Consider the following 25,256-nt stretch of genomic DNA (forward strand, 5'->3'; position numbering starts at 1 on the left):
GTCTATAATTCACTGTTTTCTCTCTACCTCCCTTTTTCAATAATGAAGTTTCATTAGCTACCCTCCAATCTGCAGGAACTGCTCCAGAATCTTGGAAGATGACCAATGCATCCACTATTTCTTGAGCCACTTCAAGTACTCTGGGATGTACATTATCAAGCCCCAGGGATTTAACAGCCTTCAATCCCATCAATTTCCCCAACACCGTTTCTCTACTAATATTGATCTCCTTCAGTCCCTCCCTCTCACTAAACCCTGCGTTCCCCAACACTTCTGGTATATTATTTGTGTCATTGTTTGTGAAGACAGAACCAAAGTATGTATTTAGTTGCTCAGCCATTTCTTTGTCCGCTATTAAACATTTCTCGGTTTCTGACTGTAAGGGATTTACATTTATCTTCACCAATCACTGTCTCTTCTCTTCATGTTGAACATGAAGGGGCACTATTCATCAGCAGAGAGAGGGTGGGAGGAGGTAATCAGCAGGAAGTTTCCTTGTCCATGTTGACCTGATGCCATGAGCTATCTTGGGGCCTAGAGTTAATGTTGAGGACTCGCAGGACAGCTAACTGTACACCACTGTGGTTGCTAATAGAGGATTTATTTAAAATAGAGAATACAAATAGAAAAACACACTATACATATACACCCATATTCAAAATAATTGCAACATCTTATAGCACTGTTCATTGGGAATGAAAGCACTGTGTAATCTTCAGGCAAGTGTGCTTAGAGAGCGAGGAGCAATTAGACTAGGGCATGAAATTCAGTTCTCAATTAAAATCTTTATATTTCTGCTCACATTTAGGATGTAAATTGCATATGTAAAATGTCTCAGGCTGGAATCACGCCATCCTGCCAGTGCCGCTGATGATCAACATTATCTGGAAACTAGCCAATTACAGGGATCAGTGTCAGTTTTTTTTAAAACCACTGATTAACAAGGAGCAATTTGTAGTGCTTTCATTTAAACTTCATTTAGTTATTAAATATTTTTGCACAAAATATTCTGGAATTCTTGGACTAAATGTAATTTCACAAGCTCCTTACCATCAAGTTCACAAAAATGGTCTTGTGCATCATCATATCGTGCCCAATCAATGAAAGCTTTTTTTGTTTGGTTACTAAGAACAAAAGAAGAGTGATTCAGTACAGGGATATAAACAAGCAAGCACTACATTTTCATACCACCTACATACAAAACACACCATGGTGCTAGTAAATTGCCTCAGACTTTGCAGAATCAAATTGATGAAAATAAGTTTTATTTTTTAAATATACTTTTCCAACTGTGTTGTCACCTTGTAAATGTTAGAGCCTCAATCTAAAGGACTACCTAAAATGGCCAAAGCATGCAACAACCCTGTGATAGAGGGCAGAAAAATTGAATGGGAAATAGTAACACAAAAGCATGATCAGAAACCTCAATGAAGTATAGTTTGTAGATAGGAAGTGCGCATCTTATGCAAGACATTTTAAAAACAAAAACACTGCAGATGATGGAAATTTGTAAAAAAACAGAAAATACTGGAAAAACTGGCAGCATCTGTCGAGAGAGAAACAGAATTAACATTCATGAACTCGGTTTCTCTCCCCACAGATGCTGCTAGATTGGAGTTTTTCCAGCATTTCTTTGTTTTTATGTTTCAATAACACTGCTAAAAGACACCGCATCTTAGAGGTCGTAAATACAATACAATCAGAGGTAAGAACAAAGGAGTGCAGATTCAGGAATTAATAAATGCAGTTACTGCAGTAAAATCTGAAGTTAAATAAACAAAGGGCAGCACAGTAGCACAGTGGTTAGCACAGTTGCTTCACAGCTCCAAGGTTCGAATCCCGGCTTGGATCACTGTCTTGTGCAGAGTCTGCACATTCTCCCCATCGGTTTCCTCCGGGTGCTCCGGTTTCCTCCCACAGTCCAAAGATGTGCAGATTAGGTGGATTGGCCATGATAAATTGCCCTTAGTGTCCAAAAAGGTTGGTGGGGTTACTGGGTTATGGGGATAGATTGGCAGTGTGGGCTTAAATGGGGTGCTCTTTCCAAGGGCCGGTGCAGACTCGACAGGCCGAATGGCCTCCTTCTGCACTGTAAATTCTATGAATAAACAGGAAGTTGTTAAATTGTTATACACACTTTTTTTCAGTCTATGTGGAAATGGGAAAGTGCACAGAGAGCACAATTGATATTTTTGTATTTAACAAATAAATACAAATACATTCTGCAGAGTCTGCGTTTTCCTGAATGCTCCGATCCATTTTCCACATTTCCAAAGGTATTTAGTATTGTTTACCAACACCCAAGTCATGGTGGGCCGTGACCACTGCATGTGTTTTCCCGGGCTCTGTAGAAGCCAGCTATTTTCTATAGTTAAAAGTGATAGGTAAAAGATAGCTATTTAGCATTAAGCCCCATGTCTATTAAATACCATTTTAAAACTCACTCGGAACCCCAGGTCATTTCAAAACACATATTCAGCATGCAAAAGATAGCTTCAACAGAACACAGAAACAGATAGATTAAAACAGCATTCTTATTCAGCTAACAAATACATTTGCAAGATAAAGTGACCAAGGACAGGGCAGGCTCCATGACAACAGCATAGAACCTAAAGGAGCCATTGTCTTAACAGTCAAGTCAGCAATAATCCAGTTCAGGCTGCTTTGAATAACGGCACTGAATCTCATTCCATAGCACATAAGAATTCATTAATGAAACATTTCAAGTTAATGTTGCACATTACAGACAGCTAAACGTCGAATCAAACTTATTTGATTCTAACCCAAACCAATTAGGATTACATAGGGGTATAGCTAGATGGCTAAAGACTGATATGATTTAGTGTAACCGTGTTAGTTCGTCCGGCCATATTCCATTCCGGAGTCAATCAATACTTTGACTTAACTATTCGCTGTCTCTCGGTCTTTCATATTTCACTTCTAACTCTGACTTTTGAAGTTATTGCAAGCTGTTTGCAGTAAGCAAGAAAATCATTTCAGTATTATTTGAAAGTTATATGGTCTACAAAATTGCTTCTCTTTAAGTCTTTTTGCTAGCTGGACTTATTAGAGAAAAAGATTTAAATGATTCTCAATTGTAATCAGTAGAGACAACTAAAACGATTCTTATTTGCACCCGAGAAGTGTGAACTCAAATTTTTACTGAGTTTTAGTGTTCGCAAGTGCCACTATGAAATGAAATTAAATGAAAATCGCTTATTATCACAAGTAGGCTTCAAATGAAGTTACTGTGGACTTCCGGGTGCGGCGATGACCAGCTAAGTCGCACGTTTCGGCACCTCCCGTTTTAACGGACTTTTGGGCTTATTGGGAGCCCCAACGGCAATTTTTGAAGGCTAAACTCACTGTGAGGCGACATAGAAGGGAGTCCCCCCGGATGTGAATGGACAGAAGAGATAATAGTGGCCAGATTGCAGAGGATCCTCTGGAGCAGCGGCAAAGAAGGGAAGTGAGAAGCAAGATGGTGGCGGAGGGAGGCCAGTTGGTGTGGGGCCTGGAACAGCAGGAGTTCCTCCGGCGATGTGTGGAGGAGCTCAAGAAGCAGGTGCTGGCGCCGATGCTGCAGGCAATTGAGGGGTTAAAGGAGGCAATAGTGGTGAGGTTCCACCGCTACAAGGACACGGAGATAGTCCTGAGATGGGCGAAAAAGTCACGGAGCAGCAGGTGAGAGAACGCGGTGATCCGCGTGTATCAGGATTGGAGTGCGGTGGTGGCGAGAAGGAGGGCAAGTTTCAATCGGGCCAAGGCGGTGCTCCACAACAGGAAAGTGAAGTTCGGAATGTTGCAGCCGGCAAGACTGTGGGTTACACACCAGGGTAAACACCACAACTTCGAGACGGCAGAAGAGGCGTGGACATTTATTGAAGAGGAGAAGTTGGACTAGATTGGAGAAAGAGTGTTTGAAATGAAGTAGTGAGGTGGTGGCAAGGGACTGTGAATCAGATGGGGGATCATTTTCTTTCCCCTCGAAGGGGGGACACACGAAGAAATGTGGGCGCCGGTGGGGAAGGGGAGGGGGAAGGAGAGAGGGAGCTGCGCCATCAGGGGCGGGGCCGAGAGGGAAGCACGGGCTTTGTTCCCGCGCTATGGAAATTGTGGCGGGAAAAGGGGGCGCAGGAAGGAGGGGGCCTCACATAATTGGTGGCTAAGGATAAACGGGGGAAGCAGAGGTCAGCCAGAGTTTGCTGACTTCCGGAAGCAATATGGGGGGAGCAACTAAGCTAGAGAGGGATCTAGCCGGGGGGGGGGGGGGGCCGATTAAGAGGGCAAGGGTACTTGCGCACCTAAAGAAGCTAAAGGCAGACGTGGTCATGCTTCAGGAGACGCACCTGAAACTGGCGGATCAGGTCAGATTAAGAAAAGGATGGGTGGGACAGGTATTCCACTCGGGCTTGGATACGAAAACTAGAGGGGTGGCAATACTGGTGGGGAAACGGGTATTGTTTGAGGCGAAGACCATAGTGGCGGACAGTGGGGGTAGATACATGATGGTGAGTGGCAGATTGCAAGGTGAGGCGGTGGTGCTGGTGAATGTATATGTCCCGAACTGGGATGACGCGAACTTTATGAAGCGTATGTTGGGGCGCATCCCGGACCTGGAGATGGGAAAGTTGGTAATGGGGGGGGGGGGGGACTTCAACACGGTGCTGGACCCAGGGCTGGACCGGTCCAGATCTAGGACCGGGAGGAGGCCGGCAGCAGCCAAGGTGCTTAAGGGCTTTATGGAGCAGATGGGAGGAGTGGATCCCTGGAGATTTACTAGGCCAAGGAGTAAAGAGTTTTCCTTCTTCTCCCATGTCCACAAAGTGTACTCCCGGATAGACTTCTTTGTCCTGGGAAGGGCGCTGATCCCGAAGGTGGCAGGAACGGAGTATTCGGCTATAACCATTTCAGATCATGCCCCACATTGGGTAGATCTGGAAGTAGGAGAGGAAAAGAAACAGCGCCCACTCTGGAGATTAGATATGGGACTCTTTAAGGTATTTTACGAGGCGCTATATAAGACTCAACCCCCGGGAGGGAAAGAGGGAATGATGCGTTTCCTAGACCAGCTGGAGTTCCCGAAGGTTGGGGAACAGGAGATGACAGGACTGGGAGCGCAGATTGAGGTGGAGGAGGTGGTAAAAGGAATTGGGAACATGCAGGCAGGGAAGGCCCCGGGACCAGATGGTTCCCGGTGGAGTTCTATCGGAAATACGTGGACCTGCTGGCCCCACTTCTGACGAGAACCTTTAATGAGGCTAGGGAAAGGGGGACACTACCCCCGACGATGTCGGAGGCGACGATACCGCTGATCCTGAAAAGAGACAAAGACCCGCTGCAGTGCGGGTCAAACAGGCCTATTTCCCTCTTGAACGCAGATGCCAAGCTTTTGGCCAAGGTGATGGTGATGAGGATGGAGGACTGTGTCCCTGGGGTGGTGCATGATGATCAAACGGGGTTTGTTAAAGGGAGGCAATTGAATGCTAATATACGGAGGCTGCTGGGAGTGATGATGATGCCCCCACCGGAGGGGGAGGCGGAGATAGTGGTGGCGATGGATGCAGAGAAAGCATTTGATAGAGTGGAATGGGATTACCTGTGGGAAGTACTGAGGAGATTTGGATTTGGAGAGGGGTTCATTCGATGGGTTCAGCTCCTGTACAGGGCCCCGGTGGCAAGTGTGATTACAAATAAGCAACGATCTGACCACTTCCGACTATATAGGGGTACAAGACAGGGATGTCCCCGTTACTGTTTGCGTTGGCAATTGAGCCACTGGCCATAGCGCTGAGGGGCTCTAGGAAGTGGAGGGGGGTACTTAGAGGAGAAGAGCATCGGGTGTCATTATACGCGGATGATTTGTTGTTGTATGTCGCGGACCCAGTGGAGGGGATGCCCGAGGTAATGCAGACACTCAGGGAGTTTGGAGAATTTTCAGGATATAAATTGAATATGGGGGAAGAGTGAACTGTTTGTGATGCACCCCGGGGAACAGGGCAGGGGAACAGATGATTTACCGTTGAGGAGGGTAACAAGGGATTTCCGGTATTTAGGATCCAGGTGGCCAGGAACTGGGGAACCTTGCATAAGCTTAGCTTGGCACGACTGGTAGAGCAGATGGAAGAGGACTTTAGGAGGTGGGACATGGCGCCCCTGTCATTGGTGGGTAGGGTGCAGCCGGTTAAAATGGTGGTCCTTCCGAGGTTTCTTTTTGTGTTCCGGTGCCTCCCTGTACTGATTACAAAGGCCTTTTTTAAGAAGGTGGACAAGAGTATTATGAGCTTTGTGTGGGCTGGAAAGAACCCAAGAGTAAAGAGGGGGTTCCTGCAGCGCAGTACGGACAGAGGGGGACTGGCACTGCCGAGTCTAAGTGATTATTATTGGGCCGCCAACGTGTCAATGATATGTAAGTGGATGAGGGAAGGGGACGGAGCGGCATGGAAAAGACTGGAGATGGCGTCCTGTAGGGGAACTAGCCTAAAAGCACTGGCGACGGCGCCGTTACCGTTCTCCCCGAAAAAATACACCACAAACCCAGTGGTGGTGGCAACCTGAAAATTTGGGGGCAGTGGAGACGACATCAGGGAGTGACGGGTGCCTCAGTGTGGTCCCCGATAAGGAACAACCATAGGTTCGTCCCGGGAAGGATAGGTGGGGGATTTAAATCTTGGCAGCGAGCAGGAATTGTGAAATTGAAGGACTTGTTCTTAGACGGGACGTTAGAGAGTCTGGGAGCACTGACAGAAAAATATGGGTTGCCACCTGGGAATGCATTTCGCTATATGCAAGTGAGGGCATTTGTGAGGCAACAGGTGAGGGAATTCAATTATAGGTTCTACACAGGGCGCATATGACTGGAGCAAGGCGGAGTAGATTTTTTGGAGTGGAGGATAGGTGCGGGACATGCGCGGGAAGCCCGGCGAACCACACCCACATGTTTTGGTCATGTCCGGTATTGCATGGGTTCTGGGTGGGTGTGGCAAAAGTGATTTCAAAGGTGGTGGGGGTCCGGGTCGAACCAGGCTGGGGGTTGGCTATATTTGGGGTTGCAGATGAGCCGGGAGTGCAGGAGGCGAGAGAGGCCGATGTTTTGGCCTTTGCTTCCCTAGTAGCCCGGCGAAGGATTCTACTTATGTGGAAAGAAGCTAAGCCCCCGGGAGGCCTGGATCAACGACATGGCAGGGTTCATAAAATTGGAGCGGATAAAGTACGCACTAAGAGGTTCGGCTCAAGGGTTCACCAGGCGGTGGCAACCGTTCCTCGACTATCTCGCAGAGCGATAAGGGAAAATAGGAAAGGTAGCAGCAGCAACAACCCAGGGGGGAGGGGGCTCATTTGGGTCCTCAGAGGTTTTATGGTGTGTGTTTATATATTAGTTATTTATATAAGATGTTACGAAGTTACTATTTTAGTTACTATTTCTGTTGTTTCTTATTTTGTTGTTGGCAGTTGCCGTTAGTTAGCATATCATTTATTTAAAAAACGATCAATGTATATATTATTACAAAGTTGTAAAATGGACTTCCGGGTGCGGCGATGACCAGCTGAGTCGCACGTTTCGGCAGCTCCCTGTGAAACAGACTTTTGGGCTCTTGATAGGAGCCCCAACGGCAATTTTAACGGCTGAAAACACCGTGCGGTAAACCAGGAGGGTGTTCCCCCTGGACACGGATGGAAAAAGGAGAGGAAAGTGGCCGGATTGCAGCGGATCCTTTGGAACAACGGCAAGGAAGGCAAGCAGAAACCAAGATGGCGTCGGAAGGTGGCAGTTTCATATGGGGCCCTGAACAACAAGAGTTTTTGAAACGCTGCGTGGAGGAGATAAAAAAGGAAATGAAGAAAGAGTTGTTGGCCCCGATATTACAGGCGATTGAAGGGCTGAAAGAGGAACAAAAGACACAGGAGCAGGAGCTTCGGGTCGTGAAGGCGAAAGCAGCAGAGAATGAAAACGACATACAGGGCCTGGTGGTGAAGTCGGAGATACAGGAGGCACACCAGAAACGATCTGTGGAGAGGTTGGAGGCACTGGAAAATAACGCAAGGAGGAACAACTTGAGGATTCTTGGCCTTCCTGAAGGTGTGGAGGGGGAGGACGTCGGGGCATATGTGAGCACGATGCTGCACTCGTTAATGGGAGTGGAGGCCCCGACGGGTCCGTTGGAGGTGGAGGGAGCATACCGAGTTATGGTGCGAGGATCGAGAGCAGGAGAAGCTCCCAGAGCCATAGTGGTGAGATTTCTCCGTTTTAAGGATAGAGAAATGGGCGAAGAAAACTCGGTGTAGTAAATGGGAGAACGCGGTGATCCGCGTTTATCAAGATTGGAGTGCGGAGGTGGCGAGAAGGAGGGCGAGCTTTAATCGGGCCAAAGCGGTACTTCACAAAAAAAAGATAAAGTTTGGAATGCTGCAACCGGCAAGACTGTGGGTCACATATCAAGGGAGGCACCACTACTTTGAGACGGCGGATGAAGCGTGGACTTTTATTGTAGAAGAAAAATTGGAATGATTGGACTACGAAAATGAACGTTTGGACAAAGTGGTGGGACGAGTGGGGGGGGGGGGGCGAAGAGGGATTGTATGATTAATCCTGCGGTATGGTAACTTTTCTTTCTCCCACAGGTGGTGATGGGGGGAGGTGGGGAGGGAGAGGAGATGGGGCGTTGGCCATGGGAGGCGGGGCCGAGGGAGAGGCGCGGGCTTGGTTCCCGCGCTATGATAATTATGGCGGGAATAGAGAAGCAGGAAGGAGGGGGCGCCGCACGGGGCGAGCCGTGATCACGGGGGGAAGCCGAGGTCAGCCAGAGTTTGCTGACTTCTGGGAGCAACATGGGGGGAGTAATTACGCTAGCGGGGGGTCTAGCCGGGGGGGGGGGGGGGGGGGGAATTACTGGGTTGCTGCTGCTGGGGAAAGGGGGGAGTGGGTACGGGAAAGGATGGGCGGGGGGGCACCGTCTGGGAGAAATACAGCCGCGTGGGAACTGGGCGAGAAGCTGGAAAAAGATGATGGCTAACCGGTAAGGGGGGGGGGTGGGAAGCCCCCCAACTCGGCTGATCACGTGGAACGTGAGGGGGCTTAACGGGCCGATAAAGAGGGCACGAGTACTCGCACACCTTAAGAAACTTAAAGCAGATGTGGTCATGTTACAGGAAACGCACCTGAAACTGATAGACCAGGTTAGGTTGCGCAAAGGATGGGTAGGGCAGGTGTTCCATTCGGGGCTGGATGCGAAAAACAGGGGGGTGGCTATATTAGTGGGGAAGCGGGTAATGTTCGAGGCAAAGGCTATAGTGGCGGATAACGGGGGCAGATACGTGATGGTGAGTGGCAAATTACAGGGAGAGATGGTGGTGTTGGTAAACGTGTATGCCCCGAATTGGGACGATGCCAATTTTATGAGGCGAATGCTAGGACACATCCCAGACCTAGAGACCGGAAAGTTGATAATGGGGGGAGACTTTAACACGGTGTTGGAACCAAGGCTGGATAGGTCGAAGTCCAGGACTGGTAGGAGGCCGGCAGCAGCCAAGGTGCTTAAGGATTTTATGGAGCAGATGGGAGGGGTGGACCCGTGGAGATTCAGTAGACCTAGGAGTAAGGAGTTCGCGTTTTTCTCCTATGTCCATAAAGTCTATTCACGCATAGACTTTTTTGTGTTGGGTAGGGCATTGATCCCGAGGGTGAGGGGAACGGAATATACGGCTATAGCCATTTCGGATCATGCCCCACACTGGGTAGACTTGGAGATAGGGGAGGAAACAAGAGGGCGTCCACCCTGGAGAATGGACATGGGACTAATGGCGGATGAGGGGGTGTGCTTAAGGGTGAGGGGATGCATTGAAAAGTACTTGGAACTCAATGACAATGGGGAGGTTCAGGTGGGAGTGGTCTGGGAGGCGTTGAAGGCGGTGGTTAGGGGGGAGCTGATATCAATAAGGACACATAAAGGGAAGCAGGAGAGTAAGGAACGGGAGCGGTTGTTGCAAGAACTTCTGAGGGTGGACAGACAGTATGCGGAAGCACCGGAGGAGGGACTGTATAGGGAAAGGCAAAGGCTGCATGTGGAATTTGACTTGCTGACCACAGGCACTGCAGAGGCACAATGGAGGAAGGTGCAGGGTGTACAGTATGAATATGGAGAGAAGGCGAGCAGATTGCTGGCACACCAATTGAGGAAAAGGGGAGCAGCGAGGGAAATAGGGGGGGTGAGAGACGAAGATGGAGAAACGGAGCGGAGAGAGTGAATGAAGTGTTTAAGACATTTTATAAAAAATTGTATGAAGCTCAACCCCCGGATGGGAGGGAGAGAATGATGGAGTTTTTGGATCGGCTGGAAATTCCCAAGGTGGAAGAGCAGGAAAGGATGGGATTGGGAGCACAGATCACGGTAGAAGAAGTGGTGAAAGGAATTAGGAACATGAGGCCCCGGGACCGGACGGATTCCCAGTTGAATTTTACAGAAAATATTTGGACTTGCTCGCCCCGCTACTGACGAGGACCTTCAACGAGGCAAAGGAAAGGGGACAACTGCCCCCGACTATGTCAGAAGCAACGATATCGCTTCTTTTAAAGAAGGAAAAGGATCCGCTACAATGCGGGTCCTACAGACCAATCTCCCTCCTCAATGTAGATGCCAAGGTCTTGGCCAAGGTAATGGCAATGAGAATAGAGGAATGTGTCCCGGGGGTGGTTCATGAGGACCAAACTGGGTTTGTGAAGGGGAGACAGCTGAACGCGAACATACGGAGGTTGTTAGGGGTAATGATGATGGCCCCACCAGAGGGTGAAACGGAGATAGTAGTGGCGATGGATGCCGAGAAAGCATTTGATAGAGTGGAGTGGGATTATCTGTGGGAGGTGTTGAGGAGATTTGGGTTCGGAGAGGGGTATGTTAGATGGGTGCAGCTGTTGTATAGGGCCCCAGTGGCGAGTGTGGTCACGAATGGACGGGGATCGGCATATTTTCGGCTCCATAGAGGGACAAGGCAGGGATGTCCTCTGTCCCCATTACTGTTTGCACTGGCGATTGAGCCCCTGGCGATAGCGCTGAGAGGTTCCAAGGGATGGAGGGGAATACTTAGGGGAGGAGAAGAACACCGGGTATCTTTATATGCGGATGATCTGCTACTATATGTGGCGGATCCAGCGGAGGGGATGCCAGAAATAATGCGGATACTTGGGGAGTTTGGGGATTTCTCAGGGTATAAATTGAACATGGGGAAGAGTGAGCTGTTTGTGGTGCATCCAGGGGAGCAGAGTAGAGAAATAGAAGACCTACCGTTGAGGAAGGAAACAAGAGACTTTCGTTACCTGGGGATCCAGATAGCCAAGAATTGGGGCACATTGCACAGGCTAAATTTGACGCGGTTGGTGGAACAGATGGAGGAAGATTTCAAGAGATGGGATATGGTAGCATTGTCAATTGCAGGTAGGGTGCAGGCGGTTAAGATGGTGGTCCTCCCGAGATTCCTCTTTGTGTTTCAGTGTCTCCCGGTGGTAATCACGAAGGCTTTTTTCAAAAGGATAGAAAAGAGTATCATGGGTTTTGTTTGGGCCGGGAAGACTCCGAGAGTGAGGAAGGGATTCTTACAGCGTAGTAGGGATAGGGGGGGCTGGCACTACCGAGCCTAAGTGAGTATTATTGGGCCGCTAATATTTCAATGGTGAGTAAGTGGATGGGAGAGGAGGAAGGAGCGGCGTGGAAGAGATTAGAGAGGGCGTCCTGTAGGGGGACCAGCCTGCAGGCTATGGTGACAGCCCCATTGCCGTTCTCACCAAGGAACTATACCACGAGTCCGGTGGTGGTAGCTACACTGAAGATTTGGGGACAGTGGAGACGACATAGGGGAAAGACCGGAGCACTGGGGGGGTCCCCGATAAGAAACAACCATAGGTTTGCCCCGGGGGGAATGGATGGGGGATATGGAATGTGGCAAAGAGCAGGTATAACGCAATTGAAAGATCTATTTGTGGATGGGAAGTTTGCGAGTCTGGGAGCGCTGACCGAGAAATATGGGTTGCCCCAAGGGAATGCATTCAGGTACATGCAATTGAGGGCTTTTGCGAGGCAACAGGTGAGGGAATTCCCGCAGCTCCCGACACAAGAGGTGCAGGACAGAGTCATCTCAAAGAAATGGGTGGGGGACGGTAAGGTGTCGGATATATATAGGGAAATGAGAGACGAAGGGGAGACTATGATGGACGAACTAAAAGGGAAATGGGAAGAAGAGCTAGGGGAGGAGATTGAGGAGGGGATGTGGGCAGATGCCCTAAACAGGGTAAACTCGTCGTCCTCGTGCGCCAGGCTAAGCCTGATTCAGTTTAAGGTATTACACAGGGCACATATGACTGGAACACGGCTCAGTAAATTTTTTGGGGTGGAGGATAGGTGTGCGAGGTGCTCGAGAAGCCCAGCGAATCATACCCATATGTTTTGGTCATGCCCGGCACTACAGGGGTTTTGGATGGGGGTGACAAAGGTGCTTTCGAGGAGTCCAGGTCGAACCAAGCTGGGGGTTGGCTATATTTGGGGTTGCACAAGAGCCGGGAGTGCAGGAGGCGAAAGAGGCCGATGTTTTGGCCTTTGCGTCCCTAGTAGCCCGGCGCAGAATATTGCTAATGTGGAAAGAAGCCAAGCCCCCGGGGTGGAGACCTGGATAAATGATATGGCGGGGTTCATAAAGTTAGAGCGGATTAAGTTCGTCCTAAGGGGGTCGGCTCAAGGGTTTACTAGGCGGTGGCAACCGTTCGTCGAATATCTTGCGGAAAGATAGATAGGGGAGAACAAAGAAGGCAGCAGCAGCGGCCCAGGACTTGGGGGGGTGGCCTGAGACAAGGCAGTTGCCAATTAGGGCTAGTTTTTATTTTTATTTATTTTTTTTTGTTATTTAATATTTATTTATTTGTTGTTGTTTTTGTTTAAATTTAAAAAGGTCATTATTATCTGTATTGTTACAATGTTGTGTAAAGGATGCACAATGTACTGTGTTGGTTGACCAAAAATTTTCAATAAAATATTATTTAAAAAAAAAAAGTTGTAAAATGGGAAATTTTTGTTTGATCAAAAAACTTTAATAAAATATATATATTTTTTAAAATGAAGTTACTGTGAAAAGCCCCTAGTCGCCACATTCCGGCGCCTGTTCGGGGAGGCTGTTACGGGAATTGAACCGTGCTGCTGGCCTGCCTTGGTCTGCTTTCAAAGCCAGCAATTTAGCCCTGTGCTAAACAGCCTGGTAGATCTCTACAGGCTCCCTTTCTCCAGTGACGTGTGGAAAACGCGTTTTCAAGAAAAGCTATTCCTCTACTCAGGCATAGACCTTTTAAATCTTGAAGATCAGTGAAATTTTATGCAATATTAAAAGCATTAAATAGACAATAGCATCTTGATTTCAACTTGCATATTTGTGTTGAAATAAAGAATTTTGCAACATTGCAAAGTGGAACTGAAAGTGAATTTTGTAGGACTGTTCATTTCAATTTCATACTGACAATAGTTTTTAAATTTTTAATAGTTTGGGATTGTTCAGCAGTGAAATATAGTAAAAGTAAAAATAGCATAAAAGTTTAATCAAAAGCTAGTTTATGAGTCTTTGGCAGCATCTTGCTTTACATTTACTGCAAAAATGTTTTATGCTGTACTTTCTAATCTTTGAGAGACTAAACAAAAATAATTCCAAAATAGTCACATGCACAAGTGTGCAAACTATTGGCATCCTAATGTAAAAATAGACTACATCAATAACCTGGGGGATTACCATTGACTAGTAACTAAACTAGACTAGCCATATAAATACTGTGGCTACAAGAGCAGGTCAGAGGCTGGCAATTGTGTGGCGAGGAACTTCCCCCTCAACTCCCCAATGCCTGTGCATCCTCCTACAAGTCAGGTGTGTGATGGAATACTCTCCACTTGCCTGGATGAGTGCAGCTCCAATTCAAGAAGTTCGACACCATCCAAGACAAAGCAGCTCACTTGATTGGCACCCCAATCCACAAGCATTCACTCCCTCCACCACTGGCGCACAGTAGTAGCAGTGTACCACCTACTAGATGCACTGCAGTAACTCATCAAGGCTCCATAGACAGCACATTTCAAACCCACCACTGCTACCATCTAAAAAGACAAGGACAGCAGGTGCATCAGAACATCACCATCTGAAAGTTCCCCTCCAAACCACACACCATCCTGACTTGGAAATATATTGCCGTTCCTTCACAGTTGCTGGTTCAAAGTCCTGGAACTCCCCTCCTTTTTAAAAAAAAAACGCATTTTATTCAAACTTGTATCAAAGTAGGATACAGCAAATAAACACCCCGGGAAACATTCTTCCCAACAATCAACTATACAGTTTGGACAGATTTTTCTCCTCCCCCCCCCCACGACGAATAGCCCCTCAAACACTGTCAGAAACATCCCCCACCTTTTCTCAAACTCCCCTGCTGAGCTCCATAACTCATACTTTATCTTGTCTAACCGCAGGAAGTCGTACAGGTCACCCAACCATGCTGCTACCCCTGGTGGCGATGCCGACCGCCACTCCAGCAAAATTCGTCGCCGTGCAATCAGAGAGGCGAAGGCTGTGACATCAGCTTTCCTCCTCTCCATGAGCTCTGGCTTTTCCGAAACCCCAAATATCACCACCAAAGAGTCCGGGTCCACTCCCTCATCCACTATCCTGGCTAAGACCGCGAACACTCCCGCCCAGAATCTTCCCAATTTTTCACAACCCCAAAACATGTGTGCATGATTCACTGGCCCTCGCCCACACCTCTCACACTCATCTGCTACCCCCTGAAAGAACCCACTCATTCTCGCCCGGTTCATATGCCCCCTGTGCACCACCTTAAACTGAATCAGGCTCATCCTTGCACAAGAGGAGGTCCCGTTTACTCTTCGCAGTGCCTCACTCCATACTCCCCAATTGATCTCCATTCCCAACTCCGCTTCCCATTTCTCCTTGATCTTCACCACCCGCTCTCCTCCCTGCTCCCCAGCCACTTATATATATCCCCAATTCTTCCCTCCCCTTCCACATCCAGAAGCAGCAGTCGCTCCAGCAGGGTGTATCCCGGCAATTTAGGGAGCCCCTTCCAGATCTTTCGTGCCAAGTCCCTAATCTGTAGATACCTGAACTCACTACCCCTGGGCAGCTCTATCCTCTCCCTTAGCTCCTCCAGACTGGTGAACCCTTCCTCCAAATACAAAGCTCTCACCTTGACCAGCCCACTTCCCTCCACCTCCTGTATACACTATCCATCCCCCCGGCTCAAACGCATGATTCTCGCACAGCGACGTTAGCACCGACATCCATTCCACCCTAAAATGCCTCCTCAGCTGATTCCATATCTTCACCGTGGACTGCACTACTGGGCTCCCTGAATACCTACTTGGAGTCATTGGCAATGCTGCCTTCACCATAGCCCTCAAACTAGACCCCTTACAAGATTCCTCATCCATCCTAACCCACTCTACCCCATCTCCTTCCCACCACCGCCGCACATTGCCCACATTCGCCGCCCAATAATAATGAAGCAAATTTGGCAACGCCAACTGCAGCAGTGTCCTCCCCACCCTCCGCACCATCCCCGCCCATACAAAGTCAGAGATGATTGTGTCCACTTTCCAAAAAAAAAAAAGGCCTTTGGTATAAAGATCGGGAGAGCCTGAAAGATAAACAAGAACCTCGGCAGAATATTTATTTTCACCACTTGGGCTCTCCCCGCCAACGGTAAGTACAGTGTATCCCACCTCTTAAGATCCTCCCTGGCCTCCTCCACCAGCTTCGTTACCATACTCCTTACCATACTCTCCAACGGATCCGAAACATACAGCAAAAGGTCATCGGCATAGAGCAACACGCAATGCTCCCTGTCCCCTCATTATCCCCTGCCACTCTGCCGACCCCCTGAGAGCCATTGCCAATGGCTCTATGGCCAGCGCAAACAGCAGCGGCGACAGCTGGCACCCCTGCCTCGTACCACTGTGTAAGTCAAAGCTTCGCGAGCTCATATAATTTGTCCTCACCCTCGCTCTTGGCGCCACATACAGCAACCGCACCCATGCCACAAATCTCAGCCCAAACCTTTGAACAAGTACCGCCACTCCACCCGATCAAATGCTTTCTCCGCGTCCATGGACACCACCACCTCCGGTACCAGAGCTCTCGACGGATTCATCACCACATTCAACAGCCGTCTTATATTACTCGCGAGCTTGACTGCCCTTCACGAAGCCTGTTTGATCTTCTGCAACCACCCCCGGGACACAATCCTCCATCCTCCCCGCCAACAACTTAGCCAATACTTTCACACCCAGTGTTCAATAGTGATATGGGTCTGTACGACCCACATTCCACCGGATCCTTCCCTTTTTGGGGATTAGTGATTACTGCCTGCTTCATCGTCTCCCCCTCCTCCAGTGCTTCATTAAACGCCCCCAACAGATGTGGTGCCAGGTCTGCTTCAAATTCCGTATAAAATTCTGCCGGGTACCCATCTGGCCCAAGGGCCTTCCCCGACTTCGTACCCCTGATACTATCCAGCACCTCCCTCAGCCCCAGGGGCCCCTCAAACGCCTGCCTCTTTGCTTCCTCCACCTGGGGAAATTCCAGCTCGTCCAGAAACCGCCCCATGTCTCCCTCCTCTCCTCCTGGGTCTGCCTCAAAGTCCCTGGTAATACTCTCCAAATGCCTCATTTATCTTCCCTGGCTCTGACACCACATCCCCAGCCCGGATCTTCACTATTTCCCTGGACGCAGCCTGCCTCCGCAGCTGGTGCCCTTCCCATTGTCAGCCTGTCAAATTGCCCCTGCTACTTTTTCCTCCTCGCCAATCCCTCCACGGTGGCACCCTCGAATATTCCCAGTCCACCTCCACTATCTCGCTCACTAGACTGTCATGTTCCGCCCTCCTTTCCTTATTTGCACAAACCGTAAATGAGAATTTCTCCCCGGACCACTGCCTTCAATGCTTCCCAAAAAATGCCCGCCGACACCTCCCCATTCTGATTGAACTCTACATAATCCCTAATCGGCAACCGCACCTTATCACAAAAACCTCCATCCGCCAACAACCGCCCCCCCCCCCCCGAGTCAAACCTCCACCCCGGCCCCTGCTCTCGTCCCTTACTGAACCGAATATCCAGCCAGTGGGGTGCATGGTCCGAGATAACTATCCCCGCATACTCTGCCCCCTCCACCCCAACCAAAATCTCCCGACTCACTACAAAGTAACCAGTCCTCGAATACACCTTATAGACGTGTGAAAAGAAGGAATACACCCTTCCCCCTGGGTTCTGAAAGCGCCATGAGTCCACCATAACCATCCTCTCCATAAACCCCCCCAGCTCCCTTGCCATTCGTACCCATTTTTTTGCTCATTAAAATCGCCACACCCCTCGATTTCAAATCAAACCCCGAGTGAAAAACTTGCCCAGCCCAACCCACCCCTTCCTTAACCTAACCTGGTCCTTCATACGGAGGTGTGTCTCCTGCAAAAAGACAAGCCCCGCTTTCAAGCTCCTGAGGTGCACGAACACCCCTGACCTTTTCACCGGCCCATTCAGTCCCCGGACGTTCCACGTTACCAACCTCACCGGACGCTTGCACCTCCAATCCCCTCTACCGTCCATCATCTTCCCCACTTAACTCCTGCCCCTTTAATTCCACTCTGTACCTAGCCCATCCCAGATGGTCCCTTTCTTCACCCCTGACCATGTCATCTCTCACTCCCTGCTGCGTCGCAAACCCCCCCCCCCATCTCTGCTTTTCCCCTTCTTCACCCCCACTTTCCCTTTCCCCCCTCCCCCCGGCCACCCCTCTTGCCCTTCTCCCCCACCACCTCACTTCTGTTCACCAACATAACCTGCTAGCGCAGCTGCCCCTGCCCAAAGGCACATCCTAATGAACCCCCCCCTCCTCAGCTCAAAGGCAGCCTCCTGCTGGCTTACCCTCCCCCCACCCAAACAAGGACTTCTCCTGAACTCCAAAAGCAAACAAACAGATGCTGAACATAAACAGTCCCATAAAACAGGAGGGGGGGATGGGAACATCCACCCCACATAAACTTTTAATCTCTACAACTCCTTACAATCTCAACAGAAACACCACACACACAAAAAAGGGCGAAAACCCCCACTCCCTACACCCACTTCAAAGATGCTCCCGACCATTACATAGCGCAAGCACCCTGGTTCCCAAGCATTGTCCACTCAGTTCTCCCCCAGTTTATGCTCCTTCATAAAGTCTTTGGCCACTTCTGGCGTCTCAAAATAATACTCCCAGCCTCCGAACGTCACCCATAATTTCGCCGGGTAGAGCACCCCAAACCTGATCTGCCGCCAGTACAGCACCGCCTTGGCCTTGTTGAAACCTGCCCACCGTGTTGCCAACTCGGCTCCGATGTCCTGATAAATCCAGACGTTATTTCCCTCCCAGTCGCATCTACGCTTTTCCCTGGCCTTTTCTCTTTCTCCACAAATGGAGCCTCACGATCACCGCCCGCATCGGCTCCTCAGCTCTAGGCTTCTGCCTCAGAGACCGATGCGCTCGGTCCACTTCAGGTGCCTTATCCAGCACCCCTTCTGCCACCAGCCCCGCCAACATCCTAGAGACGTACCTCGTGACACTCACATCTTCCACTCCTTCAGGCAGGCCCACTATTCGCAGGTTCTGTCTTAGGGGTATTTTCGTGCTCCTCAACCTTTGCCCTCAACGTTTTACAAAGGTCTCCTAGGAGCCCCACTTCTGTCTCCAGAGCCACCACACGATCGCTGTGGTCCGAGATCACTCCTTCAATCTCCCGAATCTGTGACCCCTTCACCTCCAAACACCTCTCCATCCGCTCTAAAGTACTCTTCAGGGGTGCCACAGCTTCTGCAATGACCTTTGCATGATCCTCATGCATTTCTTTCCTCTGTTTATGGAATTCCTCCTTGATAAAAGTCATCAGTTCCTGTACCTGGGGCTTTCCAGCTTCCTCCCCTGCCTGCATGCTGGAAGAGGCTGTTGCTGCAGCACAAGACTGTTTCAACTTTCCTGCCAAATTTCTCACGGTTTTCTGCCAGGTCTGGCGATCAGGAGACATACCATTTCAGGGGTAAACTATTCCTCTAACATTCACCTACGCCTTTTCATCAAAATTCCACCCGGATCTGTGTGAAAAGAGCCCTTATTTGTGACTTGAAGCAGGAACAGCCCTGTATGTGACCCCTCACTCCATGGTCATAACTGGAAGTCCTTGGGACTCTGTTCCTAACTGGACTGTAGGTGCGCTACACCACATGGACTGCAGCAATTCACCACCACCGTTTTCATGGTCAATTAGGGGTAGGCAATCAATGCTGGCCTTGCTTGTGATGTCCACATTCCATGAATTAATTTTTTCAAAACTGCTGCATCCTTTGATAGTAAATAGTGGGCTCCATATCTTCCAAAATTATGACAATTCACATAGTTCTCTTAATTGATTACCCATGTAAGAATACTTGAGTAAATGAAGTTGGGTGGTGTGAACCAATAGGACTCTGCTAGAATCAGAACAAGAGCAAATCTAATAACCAGGGTTAGATCTAATAAAACTGCAGCAGGCTAAACCACTGAATTTATAATTTCACCTCAATGTGCTGTTGACAGCTCCAAGCTTATTTGCTTCCTCGCAGTCTTGCAAATCTTCAACTGCATTTGCTTCCACAGAATACTAAAAGAAAAGAAAAAAATCAGCAAATTATCCAAGCACCTGGAACAAAACCCGATTACACATTGCAAAATTTGAAAATATAATACTGCAACCAGTTTGATATGTAGACGTTTCAGGGAAACGCCCACATATACTGTCTTTTAATCAGAAAATACAGTATTATGAACTATGAAAAATGTCCATATTCAAGAACATTCATAGCACAAATTCAGGGATTGGCTTAGTGTCATTTTGGCACTTGTGCAAAAACTTGCATTTGCATACAGATCATTTGTTATTTTAAAAGCTTTAGTCGTCTATTCCTACATTGCCATGTGCTTAACGTATCATAACTCATCCTCTGTACAAATGGACAGGCACAAAGGTTAATTCAAATATATTGATATAAAATATTGTTACTCTATATCGACTTACCTTGTTGTAATTAGCTGCTTTAATTCCAATTGGGATCTCACTCTAAAAATAAAAATAAATTGGGTTAAAATAGATAATTGCTCAAATTGAAATGCGCACTTTATGAAGTTCCCCACAACATGCCAAATAAATTATTGGACTAACTGCATAAACTTGTTACTCATTTACTAAACTTCAGATTGAGGCGATTATATTTAAACACATTATTCAATTTAATTTAACTGAGAATTATGTTGGCTATCATGCTACAACCTCTTCTCCACCTTGCTTGCTCACCACAGCCTGTGAGCTCCTTCAGGTACTTTTACATTTGCTGCCCAGTCTTGCTCCCTTTTATCAATTTGAGAGCTCCGTTTCATTAATATGCTATTTGACAATGTCACTATTTCAAATCTTCTGCTTGCTTCCATGTTTCTTCCGCACCCAAGACTGAGTAAGACATAACAATCAGAATTCTAAGCTTTGAGGAAGGGGTTATAATATAACATTTGGGATGTTTCTACATTCACATGCAATCAATGGCAGAACAGGTTCGAGGAGCTAAATTGCCACCACCTACAACTACGTTTTGAGTGCTGCGACTATACAAATATGTTTTAATGTTTTTAATCCAAGTGTTCCCTTTGCAAAATCCTGCACAAGAATTTATATTTAATATAAAATATTGACACCCCGTATCAACCCATTTCTGTAAAACACCCCCAGACACTTTACCTCAGAGCAAGGTTTTACATGGCAGTCTTTGATCGAGCAGTGTCCATTTTCTAACCAGAAGGGGCAAGGCCTCTTCAAATTAACCTATTAAACAAAGTATACATTGTAATACAAGTAAGCATACATCTGCACATATATATTTAAATATATTGGGCAATGTAGGAAAATTTACTGTGTTATGTGGAAAGAACAGAGGTGTGAGACTAATTGGATAGATCTTTCAAAGAGCAGCATAGGTACAATGATCTTTTTTTTAAAAAATAAATTTAGGAGTACCCAATTCTCAGTGGGCAGAATCTGTACCATAGGTGTCTGAACTAAATAGCTTAGATTCATTAGATGCTGACTGCCACGACATGCATGGATTCTTCAGTACACTGGAGACTATTTACAGCCCAAGCAAAAGATGTACTCCACAGAGCTAAGAATGATGTGGTATTGCAAGGACAGAGATGCAGTTGGCATTCATTAGGAGTACTTCTGAATCTTAACAGGGCAGCACAGTGGTACAGTAGTGAGCACTGCTGTCTCACGGCGCCAAGGACGCAGGTTCGATCCTGGCTCTGGGTCACTGTCCATGTGGAGTTTGTACATTCTCCCCATGTGGGTTTCGCCCCCACAACCCAAAGATGTGCAGGGTAGGTGGATTGGACACGCTAAATTGACCCTTAATTGGAAAAAATTAATTGGGACTCTCAATTTATTTTTTAAAAGGATCTCCTTAACCGAGACTCAGTTCTTGACATAAGTACCCTTGACCATGTTCCAGAGCACATCCCTGGGCACCACCTCAGTGAAATCCCAGCCTGACATTAGGCTGAAAGGCCAATGCGGCGTAGATGGAATTTCCACTGAAGTAACAAAATACAGCAGAGAAGTACTCTTGGCACTAATACATGACCTTATCTGGAAGGAAGAGAAAATGCCAGGGGACTGCAGAGATTCCATAATTGTGACCATTTTTTAAAAAGGAGACAAGACCGACCAGAGTATGAGAAAATATCCAACTTGTCCAATGGTTTGCCGTGGATCTTGATAGTCCGGGTTCAGAGTTGCGCAACGGGAGCAGGCTCGTAAAATATTTTTATCTTCCAGATATTTCTCAAGACCCATTCTTTCATATGCCTCCGCAAATACACGATGATAGTATGGAGCTGGGTCTCCGAGAGTGCGCATTGGCAAGCGTCAATGAGAGAGAGCGAGAGGAAGTGTTGAAAAGTTTCCCGCTTATCCTGTAGAGTAGCTCCCGTGGGCAGCTTCATGAAGATGGCGTGGAGGAAGATGGAAAAGAACATTGGCGCAGTGACAAAACCCAACATTGACTCCAGTTTGCCTCTTATTGGTCTGTGGCTGATCCGTTGGCAAGGATCAGGGCTTGTACGGGGAGGATGGTGCTGAATTTCTGCTACTAAATTTAAGGAAGATGCTCCACAGTCTGTCCCAGTTGATAGAATCAAAGCCTGTGGGGACATCAAGAAAGGCCACGAATGGAGGTTGCTGCTGCTCTGCTTTTTTTCCCCCGACTGGTCTGGCTATGAATATTGATGACCACTGTAACTCTTGATAGACAGAATCTGAATTTTTACTCCGGTAAGAGCTCTTCAGCCACAGGGAGAAGGCGATTGAGAAGGATTCTTGCACTGACCTTCCATGTGGCAGACGGCAGTTATATCCCTCTGGAGAAACATCAGCGATGCTTCCTCAAAATCCTGTAAATTCATCCACATGTCCGATACAAGATTCCCAAACCAAGCTCTCTACTCAGAGCTTCGTCATTGTAAGCAGTTACCAGGAGGACAGAAGAAATGTTTCAAGAGCTCCCTTCAAAAATGAAACATCCCCATGATCTGTGGGCATCTCTTGCTCGAAACCATCCAAACTGGAGAAGTAGCATCTGCAGAGATGCCAAATATTGAGTGTCTTTGGTAGATCAAGATGGAGGCCAGCTAAATGGTACAGACTTCGAACAGATCTAGCAACACAAGACTGGGCATCCATGAGGTGCTGTGGGCCATCAGCAGCAGAATTGTATTCAAACCACAATCTGTAACCTCATTAACCGGCATACCCCCTACTCTACCATTACCACCAAACCAGGGGATCAATCCCAGTTCAATGAAGAGTGCAGGAGAGAATGCCAAGAGCAACAGCAGGCATACCAGAAAATGAGCTGTCAACCTGGTGAAGCTACAACACAGAACTACTTGCGTGCTAAACAGCATAGGCAGCAAGTAATAGACAGAGGTAAGCGATTGCACAACAACACATCAGATCTAAGCTCTGCAGTCCTGCCACATCCAGCCGCGAATGGTGTTGGACAATTAAACAACTCACTGGAGCAGGAGGCTCCACAAATATCTTCATCCTCAATGACGGAGGAGCCCAGCACATATGTGCAAAAGACAAGGCTGAGGCATTCGCAACAAGCTTTAGCCACAAGTCCCGAGTGGATGATCCATCTCAGTCTCCTCCAGAGGTCCCCAGCATAACAGATGTCAGTCTTCAGACAATGCAATTCACTCCATGTGATATCAAGAAACGGCTGAAGGCACTGGACATTGCAAAGGCTATGAACCGTGACAATATCCCAGCAATAGTACTAAAGACTTATGCTCTAGAACTAGCCGCACCCCTAGCCAAGCTGGTCCTGTACAGCAACAACGCTGGCATCCACCCTGCAATGTGGAAAATTGCCCAGGTGTGTCCTGTACACAAGAAACATGACAAACAAGAAACAGGACAAAGCCAACCAATACCGCACTGTCAGTCTTCTCTCCATCATGAGCAAAGTGAGGGATGGATCATCAACAGTGCTATCAAGTGGTTCTTACTCAGCAATAACTGCTCACGGATACGCAGTTTAGGTTCCCCCAGGGTCACTCAGCTCCTGATCTCATTATAACCTTGGTTCAAACATGGACAAATTAGCTTAATGCCTGATGTGAGGTGAGAGTGACTGCCCTTGACATCAAGGCATCATTTGACAGTGTATGGCATCAAGGGCCCCTAGCTAAACTGGAGTTACTGGGAAACAGGGGGAAAACTCTCCGCTGGGTGGAGTTATACCTGGCACAAAAGAAGATGGTTGTGGTGGTTGGAAGTCAATCATCTCAACTCCAGGACATCACTGCAGGAGTTTCTCAGTGTAATGTCCTAGGCCCAACCATCTTCACCTGCTTCATCAAAGCCTCCCTTCCATCATAAGGTCAGGAATGGGAATGTTTGCGGATGACTGGCCATGTTCAGCACCATTCACAACTCTTCATATCATGAAACAGTCCATGTCCAAATGCAGCAAGACCTGGACAATACCCAGGCTTGGCTGACAAGTGCCAAGTTACACTTGTGCCACACAAGTGCCAGGCAATGACCACCTCCTTCAAGTGAAGATCGGTAATTTGGACATTCTCAATTCTCCTTGTGTTTCCGAACAGGTGCCGGATTGTGGCGATTAGGGGCTTTTCACAGTAACTTCATTGCAGTGTTAATGTAAGCCTACTTGTGACAATCAAGATTATCCAACCACCGCCTCTTGACATTCAATGGCAAAACCATCGCTGAATCCCCAAACAGTCAACATCCTGGGGGTTACTATTGATCAGAAACTGAACTGGACTAGCCATATTAAGACTGTGGCTACCAGGGCAGGTCAAAGGCTAGGAATCCTACAGCGAGTAACTCACCTCCTCACCCCACAAAGCCTGTCCACCATCTACAAGGCACAAGTCAAGAGTGTAATGGAATACTCACCACTTGCCTGGATGAGTGCAGCTCCAACAACACTCAAGCCCGACACCATTCAGGACAAAGCAGTCCGCTTGATTGCTCCCCCCCTTCCACAAACATTCAAACCCTCTACCACCAATGAACAGTGGCAGCTGTATGTCCCATCTACAAGATGCACTGCAGTAACTCACCAAAGTTCCTCAGACAGCACCTTCCAAACCCACAACCACTACTGTCTATAAGGACAAGAGCAGCAGATATCTGGGAAACGCACCCTGACTTGGAAATATAATCGCCATTCCTTCACTGTTGCTGGGGCAACGTCCTGGAACTCCCTCCCTAACTGCACAGTAGGTGTACCTACACCTCAAGGAAGGGCAACTAGGGATGGACAATAAATGCTGGCCTAACCAGCAATGCCCACATCCCATAAACAAATTTTTTAAAAGCTGAAGGAATGTACCAAAATGAGAGCTTCCCAGCCAACCACCTCATTAAACACAACTTGCCCAACCTGTAGCTGATCGAGCAATGGACATTTTAGTCACCTTAGGACCCATGAACCTGGTGTGGAAGAAATTCCCACCCTCCGACCTGAGGATCCAAGAGAAGAGATGCATTGAAAAGAAAACTTGACAAGTACATGAGATAAAAGGAATATAAAGATATAGTGAAAGGCTGAGATAAGGCAGATAGAATGAGT

At 47.9% G+C, this 25,256-nt stretch overlaps 1 protein-coding gene across 4 annotated transcripts in view; it reads right to left on the reverse strand.

The window, feature by feature from the left end:
- The window catches only part of ero1b (endoplasmic reticulum oxidoreductase 1 beta), a 140,999-nt gene that overhangs the window by 69,479 nt on the left and 46,264 nt on the right, over window positions 1–25,256 (reverse strand). For all 4 annotated transcript variants that reach the window (XM_072498525.1, XM_072498522.1, XM_072498521.1 and 1 more), the window contains exons 3-6: window positions 20,828–20,911; window positions 20,114–20,155; window positions 19,617–19,699; window positions 1,051–1,124 (exon numbers count right to left, since the gene is read on the reverse strand). In XM_072498525.1, the coding sequence (XP_072354626.1) occupies window positions 1,051–1,124; window positions 19,617–19,699; window positions 20,114–20,155; window positions 20,828–20,911 (283 nt within the window). The remainder of the gene's footprint in view (window positions 1–1,050; window positions 1,125–19,616; window positions 19,700–20,113; window positions 20,156–20,827; window positions 20,912–25,256) is intronic.

This window comes from Scyliorhinus torazame, chromosome 4 (assembly GCF_047496885.1).
Source record: "Scyliorhinus torazame isolate Kashiwa2021f chromosome 4, sScyTor2.1, whole genome shotgun sequence".
In the NCBI taxonomy this organism is placed as follows: domain Eukaryota; kingdom Metazoa; phylum Chordata; class Chondrichthyes; order Carcharhiniformes; family Scyliorhinidae; genus Scyliorhinus; species Scyliorhinus torazame.